The sequence below is a fragment of the Octopus sinensis genome, linkage group LG25, assembly GCF_006345805.1.
Source record: "Octopus sinensis linkage group LG25, ASM634580v1, whole genome shotgun sequence".
NCBI lineage: Eukaryota > Metazoa > Mollusca > Cephalopoda > Octopoda > Octopodidae > Octopus > Octopus sinensis.
Window position 1 is genome coordinate 23373887 of NC_043021.1, and position 17500 is coordinate 23391386.

General features: G+C 35.7%; 1 protein-coding gene across 9 annotated transcripts in view; it reads right to left on the reverse strand.

Moving 5' to 3' along the window:
- Window positions 1-17500, reverse strand: part of LOC115224387 (insulin-like growth factor-binding protein complex acid labile subunit) — a 56528-nt gene that overhangs the window by 35103 nt on the left and 3925 nt on the right. For 5 of the 9 annotated variants that reach the window (XM_036513343.1, XM_036513339.1, XM_036513345.1 and 2 more), the window contains exons 2-4: window positions 7325-7535; window positions 3681-3752; window positions 1788-1859 (exon numbers count right to left, since the gene is read on the reverse strand). In XM_036513343.1, coding sequence (XP_036369236.1) covers window positions 1788-1859; window positions 3681-3752; window positions 7325-7535 — 355 coding nt within the window. The remainder of the gene's footprint in view (window positions 1-1787; window positions 1860-3680; window positions 3753-7324; window positions 7536-17500) is intronic. The other 4 variants (XM_036513341.1, XM_036513340.1, XM_036513338.1 and 1 more) reach the window with 2 other exon arrangements.

A 17500-nucleotide genomic window follows, 5' to 3' on the forward strand; every position in this document is an offset into this window, starting at 1 on the left:
GAGGAGGAGAAGAGAATAACAAAAAGAAGAGGATAAGAAGAAGAAAAAAGGAGGAGGAGAAGTAGATAAAGAAGTAGAAGGAGAAAAAAATGAAGTAGAAGAAAGAGAAGAAGAAAAAAGAAGGAGGAAAAAAAGAAGAAGAGGAAGAAAAAGAAGATTTGAATAAAAAGCAGAACAAGAAAAATAGGAAGAAGTAGAAAAACAAGAGGAAAAAGGAATAGAAGAAGAAGGAAGAGGAAAAAGGAGGAGGAGGGGGATGAAGTGGAAGAAGTAGGAGTAGAAGAAAAACAAGAAGAGGAGGAGGAGGGGGAAGAAGAAAAAGAAGAAGAAAAGAAAAAGAAGAAGTAGAAGCAGAAAAAATGAATAAGAAGGAGGACGAGGAAAAGAGGTAGAAGACGTAGGAAGAGAATAAGAATAAGAAGTAGAAGAAGAAGAAGAAGAAGAAGAAGAAGAAGAAGAAGAAGAAGAAAAGGAGCAGCAGGAGGAGAGGCCGAAGAATAAGAACATAAAGAAGAAGAAGAAGGAAGATGAGGAGCTGGAGTGGAAGAAGAAGAATTGCAAGAAGAAAAAGAAGAAGAAGAAGACGTAGAAGAAGAAGTGGAAGAAGAAGAAGGAGAAGAAGAAGAAGAAGAAGAAGAAGAAGAAGAAAAAAAAGAAAAAAGAAGTAGAAGAGAGAAGAAGAAGAAAAAGAAAATGAATGAGGACGAGGATGAGAAGAAGAAGGAGAAGAAAAAGGAACAGAGGGGGAGAATTACAAGAAGAAAAAGGAGGAGGAGGGGCGGAGAGGAGGTGGAAGAGAATTAAAAGAAGAAAATGAAGAAGGAGAAGAGGAAGGAGAAGAAGAAGAAGAAGAAGGCACATTGAAAATCATGGTGTTGAAGACGCAACTGAAAATGTTCTTAAAATATCAGGAAATAATTCAAGGATAGATCGATAAATTTTGGGCGAGAAGACATGGCTGAAAAATCAGGGAATATACGGAATCAGAAATCAACATATTCAAATGCACTCATACACATTCTTATATTCATAGTATCAACGACGGAATGCGCTATGCACACTCACATCACACATATTCCCACTCACCCTTGTGGACATATGGTGAGAGAGATTATTTATTTCATATCGCTTCATTGTCACAAGAATATTAGAAAACACACGCTTACAAGAAATATATCAGCATTTTAATTGTATCAGGCCAAATATTCCAGCTTACAAGTACAGTAAGTATTTCAGGTTTACAGATAGAATGTATGTGACTATATTATTCGATTATATATTTTCCGCTTCCACTTCAGTTGCTCTATTACATAAATAACGTGAAGTGAATGACAAAATTCGAAGTTGAATGATAATATCGAAACATATAGTCACATTTCACACAGAACTACACTTATATATGAACATACACATATACTTCAGCTTAAAATATTTGATGCAAACACGTAAACTCACAAACGTTACCATTTCTAATACAAATTCATATCAAAATCATTGAAATTGGGGAACAAAAATGAGTTATTTAGATGCGAATTGAAACAAAGCAACTACAATAAAGGAACATTATATTTTTCCTATTATTTCATTTTCTCTCTCAAATTCTCTCCCTTTATTTCACAGTGTCTCGCTCTCTCATATCCTCTTTGTATCTTCCTAAATCTTGTTCATTCTACAAATTCGAATTGATTTTGTTTGGTGCAGTCAGAAATTTTATACATTTGTGAGCTTATATATCAGCATCAATTATTACTTTCGGAAAATAGTATCAAGAAACTGAACGAACTTACAATTCTTTTAAATTTGAAAGCCCCGTGAATGCACCTTCTTTGATGGTTTCAATGTTGTTGGCACCAAGAACTCTGTCGCAGTAAAGAAAGAGTAAAATAGATTATATGGAAAATATTTGTGATACGACATCAAACACTGTGACTTCAGAATGAAAGGAAGAAAAAGAAGAAAGATTACGAAGAAGAAGAAGAAGAAGAAGAACTAGAAAGGAGAAGGAGAAGGAGAAGAAGAAGAAGAATTAGAAGAAGAAGAAGAGGAAGGAGAATTGACGAGGAGGTGGATAGGCGGGGATGTTAGGAGGAGGACAAAGGAAGGGATGACTGAGGGGAGGGAGCTGGGTGTAGCAGCAGAAAGAGCAGGAAGAGCAGGAAGAATTGGCAGAGAATGGAAAAGAGGGAGACAAGTGAGGAAGCAGAAAGTACAGAGAAGAAAAAAAGAAGAAAAAGAAGAAGAAGAAGAAGAAGAAGAAGAAGAAGCAGAAGAAGAAGATAGAGAGAAGAAGAAGAAGAAGAAGAAGAGGAAGTAGAAGTAGAAGACAAAGAAAAGGAAGAAGAAGAAGAAGAAGAAGAGAAGAAGGAGAAAAATAAGAGGAAGAAGAAGAAGAAGACGACGAAGGAGTAGAGGAACATGAAGAAGATGAAGTAGGAAAGAAGAAGAAGACGAAGAAAGAAGAAGAGAAGAAGAAGAAGAAGGAGAAGAAGAAGACCAAGAAGAAGAAGAAGGAGAAGGAGAAGAAGAAGAAGAAGAAGAAGGAGGAGGAGGAGGAGGAGAAGAAGAAGAAGAAGAAGAAGAAGAAGGTGAAGAAGAAGAAGAAGAAGAAGAAGAAAAAGAAGAAGAAGAAGAAGAAGAAGAAGAAAGAAGAAGAAGAAGAAGAAGAAGAAGAAGAAGAAGAAGAAGAAGAAGAAGAAGAAGAAGAAGAAGATACATTAAAAATCATGGTCTTCAAGACGACCCTTAAAATGTTTTCGAAATATCAGGAAATAATTCAAGGATAGATCGATAAATTTTGGGCGAGAAGACATGGCTGAAAAATCATGGAATATACGGAACCAGAAATCAACATATTCAAACGCACTCATTCGCATTCTTATATTCATAGTATCAACGACGGAATGCGGTATGCACACTCACATCACACATATTCCCACTCACCCTTGTGGACATATGGTGAGAGAGATTATTTATTTCATATCGCTTCATTGTCACAAGAATATTAGAAAACACACGCTTACAAGAAATATATCAGCAGTTTAATTGTATCAGGCCAAATATTCCAGCTTACAAGTACAGTAAGTATTTCAGGTTTAAAGATAGAATGTATGTGACTATATTATTCGATTATATATTTTCCGCTTCCACTTCAGTTGCTCTATTACATAAATAACGTGAAGTGAATGATAAAATTCGAAATTGTGTGATAATATCGAAACACGAAGGAGAATATTGAAATAAGAAATGGAGGAAGATGCAAAATATAAAATAAAGGAATAATATAGTCACATTTCACACAGAACTACACTTATATATGAACATACACATATACTTCAGCTAAAAATATCTGATGCAAACATGTAAACTCACAAACGTTACCATTTCTAATACAAATTCATATCAAAATCATTGAAATTTGGGGAACAAAACTGAGTTATTGAGATGCGAATTGAAACAAAGCAACTACAATAAAGGAACATTATATTTTTCCTATTATTTCACTTTCTCTCACATTGTCTCCATCTCACCTATTCTCTTTTTATCTCCCTAAATCTTGTTCATTCTACAAATTCGAATTGATTTTGTTTGGTGCAGTCAGAAATTTTATACATTTGTGAGCTTAAATATCAGCATCAATTATTACTTTCGGAAAATAGTATCAAGAAACTGAACGAACTTACAATTCTTTTAAATTTGAAAGCCCCGTGAATGCACCTTCTTTGATGGTTTCAATGTTGTTCCATTGCAGATATCTATAGCAGTAAAGAAAGAGTAAAATAGATTATATGGAAAATATTTGTGATACGATATCAAACACTTTGACTTCAGAATGAAAGGAAGAAAAAGAAGAAGAAAGATAACGAAGAAGAAGAAGAAGAAGAAGAAGAAGAAGAAGAAGAAGAAGAAGAAGAAGAAGAAGAAGAAGAAGACAAAGGAGAAGAAGAAGAAGAAGACGGAGAAGAAGAAGAAGAAGAAGACGGAGAAGAAGACGGAGAAGAAGAAGAAGAAGACGAAGAAGAAGAAGAAGAACAAGAGGAAGAAGCAGAAGATGCAGGAGGAGAAGAATATCTTAATGTGGCAGCAGTTTCATGTTTATTTCTTACTTGACTTGCACAACCTCGAGTATCCGCTTCGCCTCTCTATGTACCAACACACACATCCACACACATACACGCACATATACGCACATACACACATATATGCTCAGAAATATACACACATATGTATATCTACCTCTGGGTGCGAGTATGTGTGCGAACCTCGTCCCGGTAGTGGTGTTCTTTTTACCTGTCGATATAGTTTATTATCGAATCTAAAGGTGTTGTCTTCTAGTTCCCGGCGTGTGTCTTTGGAAATGTGTTTTGAAGCGTTCGTCCATCCGTCCGCTATGTTTTTCTACCCAGTGTTTGATTGCTTCCAGGCCCAAAGTGTGATGTATTTGTACAAAGATTAGTCAAATCTTTTAAGTATAGTACGTTCTGGGACAGTGGGTGGAATGTGTTTGATGAAATCCATATCGTCTCGGGTATAGCTGGGCATTAATGGGCACAACGGTTTGAGGAGTATATCCAAAAGATGGCTCAGTTGTTGTGTTGGGGCTCAAGGTCCAGCAACTGTTGGTCTCAATTTGATGTCAGTAAGTCTTAGTATTTTTATATGCTGATCCTTGCATTTTGGAGCATTCGCAGATCTTGGGTGATCCATAGAAATTACTCTCTTTCATTACAGAGCTGCATAAATAATCTTTCTCTTTATCTGTGAACGAACGTTGGTACTCATTTATCAGACTTTTGAGTGTATTCACTATTACTTTCTCCGCGTGTCTTGGTTCTTCCTTGTAGCAGGATTAGTCTGTTTCCAATATTTTATCTTTATAGTAGTTTTGGTCCGTGACTGCTTTCACCCTTCCCTAATCGGTTTCTTTTAGGATGATTGAATTGTCATTCTTCAGTTTGTAAGCTTCCTTTTCTTCTTCACGAAGGTTCTGTTTGCATTTACGGATATTTTATTATATAAGATATAAAACAGATTTAAGTCACCGCGTAAAGTATGAATGAAAAACACACAAAATATGAGAAAAGAATGGATGTTCAAAATATTTGTGATTTGAATTAGATTTACAAAGCCTTCGTTGCAACATCAGTTTTCAGTGGAAGATATTTTTATCATCTCAGAAGTCAGCTTTATTTATAAATATCTTGTTTCTGTCCAATGAGCATTCTATTTGTTATTACACTTTGCTGTCAAAAGTAATTTATCTTTGCAAAAGTAAACTCCTTTCCTTTGCATAATTGATGCATAAAAGTTCTTCACAAAAATAAACCCCCAAAACTTCAAGACTGAAATAATAGACTAGAAAGGAAAACATAACAGAAATAGAAAGGGATTTATTAATAGAACTGGTGAAGGTAGAGTGGGGAAACCCTGATATAATTTTGAGTCATGTGCTACAAAGGAGAACAACCTTACATGGTGATTTAACTGGCTTAGGGTGTTATTTAAAAAAGGGATGTAATTACATACATTGCCTTAGTTTTTTCGTCTTTTTTTAGTCCTTTGCTTCTTTTTCTTGTATTAAACCTCAGTTTGTTCCCATTATTAACTACCTATGCTAAATCCTTCATCCCCTAAGTAGCATCCCTCTTCATTATTCCTGTAAAGGTTGACCTGCAACAGCTCAAACGGAATATTAATGATATCTGCCTCACAAGTATTGGAGATCTTGCAGGAGTTATAAAACGTGTCTGATCCTTTTTTCAAAATCGGTAAAATAAAAAGTGTGTGATTTTAACTCAGATCACAAACAACTGCACAATATACTGCAAGGTGTCTTATTCGAGGTCCTCATAGTTGCATTTGTTCATTGAACTGTTATAAGTTTTTATTGATCTCGGAAATGAATGACGCAAGGTTGACCTTAGCGGAACTTGAAGTCAGATTGCCGTGTGTCAGAACGCAATGTATTCTGCTAGACAGTCAAATGATCTGTGCCAAACCTCGCTCAAGTTATGAACGATGAAAATATCTAACTTATTAAACAGAACTTCAACTTTACTATTCAACATCTTGAGTTATACGAGATTTAGGAATTCCATTATTGAAACTTTTCTCTTTATTTTACATTAGGATTTCTCATTTTGTCAAAACGTTCCAAATGTTTTGAGAAATAGATCTGATCGAATGAATTGATCCACTTTAGTATTAGAATATTTGATTAAAACTGAAAGTTTAAGGTGATTAATGCAATGATGCAAGCCAATTAACTGGAAATAATCACCTGGAAGAGCAATGTGTTCCAACAGAGTATTTGTTATGATTTATGTATCAAATAATTACTCTTTTTTATTCTATTCCATTTCTTGAGATGTTAAATTTTAATAATTTACTTAAAAATTACGTAAGTTTTCAGGTGAACGGAGATACATCAATCAGCCGAAACTTCAATTAACCTTCCATAATTTTGTAATAAGGTTTATTGTGTTCATGATAGGGTAAATTTTACTGATGACATTCTATCAAAAATAAATTCCTCATAATTTGTTAAAATAACACTATTTTGATTTCTTCACTTAGGTATTTTAAGAATTTGCATTTAAGCGGATCTCGTCATTATCTGTTGTTTAATCCATCTGTTTCATTTTTAATTATAAAAATAATAATTTCTTCCATAGGAACAAACCTGAAATTTTGGGAAAGGGACAAGTCCTTTACATTGATCTCAGAGATAAATTGCTATTTATTTTACCGACTCCAAAAGAATGAAAAACAAAGTCAACCTCGACAGAATTTAAAATCGAAACGTAAAGACGAACGAAATACCGCTCAACATTTTGTCTGGCGTGCACAACGATTCTGATAGCTCGCTGCATATTCTATTATAAAATTAACAAAAAAAATAATTAACAATTATTCTGTGACACGATCAACTGATATTATATCATATTACTGTAATAATAAGCAACAATTCAACTAATTAATGATATAATATAACTATGTGGAATACACGTTTTCTTAGCACTAAAGTTTTTATACTGTCCGTTCATTGAATATACCGTAAGATTTGATAAGTTCAGACAAATGAAATCAAAGTCAGATACTAGTCATATCCAATCTCTGTGTATGCGATGTTATATATTATAAATTCAATATGGTAAGAAACAGTTTATTTGACTTCACAGCAGGTAACATATCAATTTGTTTTACTCTAACATAAGATTGTGCTTAAAGCTGTGAGATGAACAGCATAAGCGATTAGCTGAGAACATATCAATGAGAATTTAAAATATTGGATGTGGAAAATACGTAGAAAGTGTCAAATACTTACAAATATTCAACATTCGTCGGAATTGGTTGTGGAATTGATAGTAAATTGCGACGTGCACAATTTATTCTCGTTGTAAGTGAATTGCAAGTACATATCTTGCATATATCTGAATCAGCTTGAGTCTCCAAAAACAATATCGTACACAGTATCAACACAAGAGACCGTCTATATGATACTACGTGGTGAAACATATTGCCAGGCGTAGATTTATCTGTAAAAGAAGAAAATAGGAAATGTCAGAGATTTCAATGTTATTAACTTCAAATTGCAGATTCTCCGAAGCAACTAAAATTCACACCTGGTCCACATGACAAATATATTTTTGTTTTCGTGATTGGATATTTAAAGCTAAAAAATTAAATTTCGATAAATTAGTGTGAAGAAATTTATAAAAATATTATAGCTTTAACGCGTAATAATATCAAAGAAAACACCAAACACACACACACAAACACAAACGCACTCCTACACACATCTGTAACCATCTTCGGGGGTGGGGTCTAATATATTTACAAAACTAGTGAACCATGAGTTTCGTAGACCCTAAATACGCAGTGGTTGTAAACCCGGTTGGGTCGTTAAATCCGATGGGACCCCACAAGCAACTGTATTGTAACGAAGGATTTTTCCTTACCCCAGTTTTAGAAGCGTTCATACAAATTTTTCCTCAAATACACTTTCATGATTTCATTTTACTTAATCTTTTTTTTACTGAAAACAAGAATAACGCATGAACGTAAATCTATATATATAAAACTCAACTTGTGTGTCTCTCTGTGTATCTGTGTGTGTACCTGCGTGTTTAACTTCCCGGCAAATCTCCTCCTAGCCAACAAATCGTAGAACCACCAAAAATGGGTCACTTAAAGTTTAGGCGAATGAAAATTGAACTGCGCTATTTCTGTTCCGAAATTCATCTCGCAAGTGCAAAAATCGATAATGTGTTTGTTTAAGCCTTATCCCATGCATTGAATAGTGAACTTTACTCAGTCAGCTGTTTGACGTGAACTGTGTTCACCACGCATGCAAGCATGCGTAAATTGCATGAAAAATAAATAATCAAGATATAAAAACGATGACTACTGTATTGATGGCTACTGTATTGAAAGTGTTCTGGGTAGGCTGTGTGCAGTGCCTAGTAGTGCATTTTTCTGTATGTTATATGTGTTTGTAAGTCCTGGTGTTTTTACACACATACATTGTAGAAATTCGTCTAAGAAATGAATTTTCGGGATGTAGCCTGGAGGGTTTTTTCGTATTAATCGTTTGGACTTTGTGAACTCATGCCAATTGTTTTCATAACATTTTTAACGCTTTGAATTAAATATGACCATTTTGCGTTGAGTCTGCAGTTTGAATCACTAACCAAATTTTAGCAGGTCGGATTTTTGATCATCACAATATATCGCCAGCGACTCCCTGAAACTCTCCTCTGATATCCTCGTTGAGAAATACTGTTCTAAAAGAATAATTCAACAATGCAATTATTTGATCAACAAAAATTTATGAAACACTTATACGTACTTCCTATTGAGGAAATGGAACACATAAGTGCAAAAATAGAGGGCATTAAATGCTTGATTTTAAAACCAAGTTTAGCTTAATTCGCGCGTGCATAGAACGCACGAGCGCACGAGCCGGGCAATACTGCTAGTGAACAAATGGACCTACATCAAACAAAGCAAATTTATTTGGGGACACAAATAGACACAAGAAAATAAAGAAAGTGGATAAGGAAACAACAACAACAAAAGAAACATTGACAGCAAAACAAATTAAAAAGCTCAGAAAATTACATATACACTAATATCTATTTATCTAACAATTTATACATCTCTCTCCCCTTACACACATACACACACACACACACACACACACACATATATATATAGATACATATATATATATATATATATATATATATATATATATATAGAGAGAGAGAGGAGAGAGAGAGAATAATAAGGTATTCAAAACGTTGGATGATTATAATTTTTTATGCATTTAAGTTCTATTTACATTTTAGCGGTTGCTTCCATTATCGATAACTATATATCTGTACATCACTTCAAACTCTCTCTCTCTCTCTCTCTCTCTCTTTATATGTATGCATGTATGTACTATGTATGTATGTATGTATGTATGTATGTATGTATGTATGTATGTATGTATGTATGCATGTATGTATTAATAGATCGCTAGCCACTTTTTTTCTTTTATTCTCTCCCTATTTCTTTCCGTGTTTCTTTCTGTGGAAGAGCGTAGGCTCGAAACGTTAAAAACTTTTTCACTTCCCGAGCGTTATACTAATACATCAGGTTGCCTTCTACACCACCTGACTTCGTCTTTTGTTTCTTTTTTTGTGAATTCTCCCTGTATGTATATATATACACACACACACACACACACACATATATATATATAATATATATCAGATATTTCTAATTTTGTTGTTTTTGCTTAACATTAAAATAGCCTTCCTTTACATTCAAGAACTTAACACAACTGACCAACTTGCCATCAACACCGTCACAACATCATCTCACTTTATATCAACTACTACTACTACTACTACTACTACTACTACTACTCTACTACTACTACTACTTCAACTATTATTATTATGATCATTATAATTATTTTTATTTTATTATTATTATTATCATTATTATTTTTAATATCATCATCACCATCATCATCATCATCATCATTAATATTATTGAGTGAGAGAGCAGTGCATGCCATCAAAGTGACACTGGGGTAAAATATACGATACCCAGTATACACATCATGACTACCTGTCTGATAAAGGTGCACCAGGCACATGCATCACAACCATATGTGCGCGACATGGTGATCTCATATCAAGATAAACAGCACATGACCTTGCAGGTGGAGCCCAGTTAGAATTTTCTTCTGGTCGAGTAACCCATCCCGCTCAAAAGGTCCCTGAATAAGGGTTGTTTAAGGATGTTGAACAAAACACCCTTGTTTCCAGAGGTGAATTATTCAAGCCCCAAAGAATTTCTCTCAACACATGTCTATGAAGCTCCCCTACTACTTCTGCTCGTGATCAGAGATGCACATATCGTCACTCACTAAGGGACATGCTCAACTGGTTAAGGTCAAACAACTGACAAGCAAATCTCTGGTATTGAGCAGAATATTTGCTGTAGCCCATCTTTTATACCAAGACAAAACAATGTACATGATAACACTTCCAATCAGTTAAGATCAGAAGCCATGAGAGCCACTGCCTGGTACTGCATCAGGGCATTTTATTATTATTATTATTATTATTATTATTATTATTCTATGTTTGACTTTTGCTTTATATTTGTACAAGTTGGCTCCAAGTCTCACCCAGAGACCTCAAGAGACAACAGGGTTGGAAGTTCATGTTGTTGTTATGCCTAGTGTGCCATATATTTGGGGGGTGGGGATGTTGTACTAATGAATGTCTAAAAAAAAAAAAAGTTTTTTTTTTTTTTTTTTTTTTTTTAAACCGAAAATTATGGTTGTTTTTTAAACCTTGAGGTTACATAGAGAGTATTTTGCGTAGGATATGAGCAGTTCCCATGAGCACTATCTTTTTGACTTCTGCCATTTTTGGGTTCCCTGGTATCTGAGTTAGGTAGCTATCAGCCCCTTTTGCTATCATTCCCAGGGCACCTATGACAACAGGTATTGTTTTAGTCTTCAGCTTCCACATTTTGCTGATTTCTATTTCAAGATCTTTATATTTGCTCAGTTTTTGGTAGGTCCTGACAGATACGTTATATCGATTGGGACAGTCATATCAATGAGGAGGCATGTTCTTTGTTTGAAGTCTTTCAATATGATGTCTGGCCTATTTGCATCTATCTTCCTGTCAGTTTGAATGGTGAAGTTCCAGAGGAGTGAGATGTGGTCATTTTCAAGCACTGGGGGTGGTTTGTGTTCCACCAGTTTTTTTCATGGGGCAAATCCAGTTTTTACAGATTACCCAGTGAATATATTGTGCAGCTCTATCGTGCCTGTTGAGATACTCTGTAGGCGCTAGAAGACTGCACTTGGAGACCACATGGTCAATGGTTTCATTTTGTTGCTTGCATACACGACACGTTGGACTGCTTCTGATCTTTAATATGTTGGCCTGGTAGTTTCTTGTTGGTAGGCATTGATCTTGAGCTGCTATGATAAACCCCTCTGTTTCAGATTTTAAGCCAGAGGCCATTAGCCATTGATGGGTCAGGGCTTTGTCGATATCTGCATTATTCGCTCTCTTTGGGTATTTGCCGTAGAGAGGTTTTTCTTGCCATTTATTATTCAGAATATCTAAGGCCGCAGTTTTGGCACGGGTTTTCATGCGCCTAGCTTTTTCTGTGCTTGTTTCTTGTATGTCTATCTCTAATTCCGAAATTGGTTGTATTCGGAATTCACTTAGATATTCCTTTGCCTGTTTTGTGACTGAGTATGATGTTTTCTTGTTTTCATGTTTTGAGACAAGTTTTAACATCCAGCCCTCAGAGTTTTTCAGGTAGGTGTCTAGGCCAATTGTAGCAATCTTCATTGTTATTGCCAGTTGCAAAAGACCACGGCCTCCCTCTTTTCTTGGCAGATAGAGTCGTTCTGTATCTGCCTTAGGGTGGTGCATTCTATGCATTGTCAACAGTTTCCTTATTTTTCTGTCGAGCTGACATATTTCAGTAATTGACCAGTTAACAATATTGAAACTGTAAGTCACGACTGGTATAGCTAATGCATTGATTGCTTCGATCCTGTTTCTTGCATTCAACTCTGTCTTGAGTATTGCTCTCACTCTTCGATAGCATTCTCTCCTGATCCTTTCCTTCATCTCTGAATGCCTTATTCCGTTCCCTTCAATTACCCCTAGGTACTTGTAGCTCTCCGCTGGGTCTAGTTCTTTTATGACATTCTGTTGGTCAAGGTTAACGTTAGATGTTTCTGTCATTTTTCCTTTGATAAAGGTAGCCTTTGCACATTTATCGAGGCCGAATTGCATTCTGATGTCGTCACTGAATTGTTTGACTATCGCTAGTAAGCCCTTGAGTTGTTGATCATTTTTTGCAAAAAGCTTTAAATCATCCATGTAAACGAGATGATTTATATTTTTATCAAACATTTTATACCCGTACTGCGCGTCATTGAGCAGCTTTGAGAGAGGTATTAAGGATAAACAAAAGAGGAGTGGTGACAGTGAGTCACCCTGGAAAATGCCACACGAAATTTTTACATCACCAGCATTTAGGGATTCACTGTCACTGTTCAGAGTTAGTGTGGTTCTCCATGATCTCATACTTACAGTCAAGAAGTTTCGCAGAGTTGGTGCTATCTTATACATTTCAAGGCATTTCCTAATCCAGCTATGTGGTAGGCTATCAAAAGCCTTTTTATAGTCTATCCAGGCTATTGATAAGTTTTTGTGTCGTTTGTTTTGTGTCGTTATTATTATTATTATTATTATTATTATTATTATTATTATTATTATTATTGTTACCATTATTTATTATTATTGTTGTTATTATTATTATTATTATTATTATTATTATTATTATTATTATTATTATTATTATTATTATATTATCATTATCATTCAGTAGTTTTATTTTTATAGCGTGCTTTTACTTCACTACCGAGCGCAGCTCTGTATGCCTTGGGTATGTGCTGTGATTTGTTGTGATGCTCTGATGGTTATTATATTGAAAGTGTTCTGCGTAGTGCAATTTTCTGTATGTTATATGTGTTTGTAAGTCCTGGTGTTTTTGTTATGTATTTGTCTGAATATTTTTTTATCATGCCTAATGCACCTACTATGATAGGAATTGTTTCTGTTTTTAGATTACACATTATGGTTACCTCTATTTCTAGGTCTTTGTATTTTGAAAGTTTTTCCGTTTCTTTATTGTTATTATTATTCTTATCTGTGTCCGGTTTTGGAGACTAGTTGTTCGGAGCTCTAAGTTTTCTTTAGAATTTGTTGTTCCAATGTCTATTTTCAAAATTTTATTGACGACAGAACCCACCTCGCTGTAAGCGGGGCTAGCTGCGGTGGCCAGAATTCGCCTCTTAAAGGTGAAGTTTGAGTTTTAAAAGCTACAAATTTATATTTTAAAAAGAAAAAGTTCAGCCTGGCTTCCCAAATCGAGGCAATAAAGGTTCTTACATCATCCGTTTTGACGTTTTGTCACCTCCGCTTGTTAATATTTTTGAGAAACAATGCAAAGACAGCAGCAGCAGCAGCAGTAGTAGCAACAACAACAGCATCACAACCATCAGCACCAACAAAAACATAACAGAAAAATGAAGAGGAGGCAAGGAATCAATCCACTTTGACCCTAAAAAAGAAGACACACCACCAGAAATAGACGGCTGATTCTTGGTGGTAGATGTCCTCTTGGACATATAGGTCAAAACGAGCATCTTACAGATGCGGAAACTTTACAAACAAAACTATTCGGGTCAAGGCCTAAAATTGTGGGTGAAAATGGACAGCCAATGTCTGGACACAATTCCAGATATCATAAATTCACACGTTGGCACCAACCTCCACGTGGCCTTTGAAAGCTGATGGTTTCGGTATCATCTGTGTGGGAACACAAATCATCTAAAATTCTTCTATTGCCCACAACAAATTAGAGAAAGGAGCCTCTCAATTTTGCCAACATCATCAACACCACCACCACAGCAACAATAGCAACAGCACCAACAGAGGCAGGTGACCATCGTGGCTACAAAATCAAGAATAACAGTAGCAGCAACACTAATCGCAGCAGCACGGGCAGCAGCAAAAACAACAGCATCAACCCCGGTCCCCACCACCAAAAACGCAACAACGTTATGAATAGGACAACGCCAAAAAGCTCTACAAGATTTGCCCCTCCCCTGTTCGGAGCACTCAGACATACCTTGCGCGGATAGGGACGACGAAAGACAAAAATGGCAAGTAGTCGCCTGAACACACAAAAGAAAAAGAAACAGAACCCAAAACACACAGACAATTCAGACATAGACTTGCCCAAATGCATCAATAAATTAACATTGATATTTTTTCACCGTTGTTGCAATCATCTGAAATGCAACTGTCAAAGCGCGATCTTCGAAAAAATTTTGTTGATAAAAGGCAAGTCATAAAAAGGGCTATTTCTAGTTACAAAAAAAGCACTTCTGGTTTTGTTCAAATGCTTGGAACCAACAATGAAGCTAAATAATGTAGTTAGACAATTGCTCAATGTAAAGCTGAGAAAGGTAAACCTTTTACAGCCGGAGAATTTATCAAAAAAGATTTTCTGAGAAGTGCAAAACTTTTGTTCAGTGATCAAGCAAACGCTGAATAAATACTGTCTCGAATTCAAGAAATACCAACTTCTGCATGATCAGTTGAGAGACGTGTAACTGATATAGCTGAAAACATAATTATAACACAGAAAGTTAGATTACAAAAAGCTGCTGCATTCAGTGACCCCTATCGATGAAAGTACTCAAGTGAATGACATGGCGCACCTAGCAATTGTTGCAAGATACTGGGACAATGATCGTATTTACGAAGAATCATGTGTTTTTGATTATTCCTCTTACCAATACATCTACAGGACAGGACATCTGACTGCATTTCTAAATTATTTCAAAAATCAAGCCATTAATACAAATAAAATATTTTGTATTACTACTGGTGGTGCACGTGCAGTGGGTGGAAAGGAAAAAAAGATTTATTAAGCGTCTTGAAAATCACATTTCACGCAGTTTAATGTGTTTTAATTGCATTGTACATCAGGAAAATTAGTTGCAAAACTTTCGTCACAAAGCTTGAGTTCTGTCGTGGAAACTGTTGTTAAAATAGTTAACTTCATGGTTTCTTGCTCTTCACTGACTCACAGACAATTTAAGTCTCTTCTGCAGGAACTGGACAGCGAATATGCAGACTTCCCACTTCACAGTAAAGTCCTGCAGCGTAGACTCGGTTAAAATTCCTCTCTCCCATTTATTATATATACGTGCATTCGAACGTAGAAGGGAACAGCTATCCGGTTGCCGCTATTTGGATCCCGTTCTGTCCACTACTCTGATTAGTTGGTATTGGCGCAATTTGTCGCGCCAAACTACCGCGTATCACCAGTCGGAGTCAGCCTGTTCTCTACCCCGTTTTGGCCTACTTCTCCTTATAAACGCTCCCCCTTTTCTCCTTTCGTCTTTTGGTTCCAGAACTTTTAAGGACTAGCCTCTGACCACAAAGACACAGCCAGTTCCAGAGACTTACCAACTTTGTCCAACAGCATTCCAACAACCTCCATCTTCGTCGCTATCACCATGTCCTTAACGTCTTCAACATCATCTCTCTATGTACACAGCTCTGCAAGCGATGCACCCAGGTTCCAACACTTCACTGTTCATGAATTACTTCATCATGGGTCAACAACAAATATACAACCAGTATGAATTCCTGTACAAGTTACCCAGGCAGCAGCATCACAGCCACGACATCACGTTCAACATATACCTCTAATTGTCTCCTACATCTATGAACCCATACGCATACATTCTGTTCTCATGACGGCATGTCTATCGTTCAGTATACATGATGCACACACAGACACATCTGTTAACATATCAATAAATCTTCTTTTAATCATTCTACGCGGTTGTCTCCTTTATCCATCTGGCAAATAGATGGTACTATCAATTTTCTCTTTATTGTAAGGGCTGTGTGATGTGGTACTAAAGAGCCATTCTTGTCAACTCGCATCGCACGGTCCTTACAGTCCGTTGGCTTTGTCGGGGTAATGTTTTGAACAGATTTGTATCATGCTTAGAAGAATATTTCTTGAAAGGAAACAGTTGCCAGAATTGAACAACGAAGACGGGTTATTTAAAATGATGCTTCTAAGTGACAGGTACTTGAATGATTAAAATTTGCATTTACAAGAGAGAGGTCAAAATGTACTTGATGATTTTGAATATTGGAAAGGATTTTGTTAAAATCAGATTTTTTTTGCGTGATAAACTTAGCAATACATAAAAATACTTTCCAAATGTAAAAGCTTATTCAAATCGATTTAATATTTAATAAAAACGAACTTCAAAAATATATTGCAACGTTGAAAGAAGAATTTTCCAAGTGAGATAAATATTTCGAAACAAATTCTCCTATATTTTCATTTCTCATGAAACCTGACTTTGAGGGATTTGAAAACGAACTCATTTCATCTTTCCCTTTTTGGCTCAATAACAAATATACAGGATAGTTTTGAAGTGGAAATGATTGAATTAACCACTTCAGAATTATGGGGGGAAAGATTTATGGAATAACGAAAATCTCTTGAAAGAAGCAGCTTACAGAATTCAGTTGCCATCTTCAATCGCTGGGAGACGTTGCCTGAAAGATTCGGTTCTTTGAAGAAAATCGCCTCAGCTCGGCTTTCACCCTTTAGCTCAACATATACAGGATTACCCCAAATCAACAGAACCTATAAAATTTCGGTTTCCGTCTACCCAATCCACTCACAAAGATTTGGTCATCCCGAGACTATAGTAGAAAACAATTTCCCAAAATGCCATGCAGTGGAAACTGAATCTGGATCTACGTGCTTGCGGAGCAAGTTTCTTACCACACAGCCACGCCTATGCATGTGTGTTTATGTATAAGTCTATATATACGATGGACAGGACAAACAAATATTTAAATAATATTTCTGACGTGCGTGTAACAAAGTTATTCTATTAAGTTGCATAGTTATAGAAAGATAGAGAGAGAGGGAAAAATAAATCATATATACGTGTGTGTGTATAAATGTTAAATCTTAAAAGAAAAGTAACAAAAATTGATTTCACTATTTGCGTTCTGAGTTCCTTTCCTGTCGAACTCCCCTTTGCCTTTCATTTCTCAGAGGTGCTGAAGTCCAATTACTCGACTTTCGACCTTCCCCACAAAAACACAACCACTGGCCTTGTACCTAATCCAGAAACCACTTAGTAGGTGGCAATCTAGGATTTTAGGACAAAGAATTGCTACGCGGTGTCATATGTAATCATGTATGATTATACAAAGATGCATGAGGATATATATACATACACAAACGCGCACAAATATATGTGTGTATGAGTGTGTGTGTGCACATGAGTGTGTGTATCTATGTACATTTGTATATATATATATATATATATAATATATATATATAT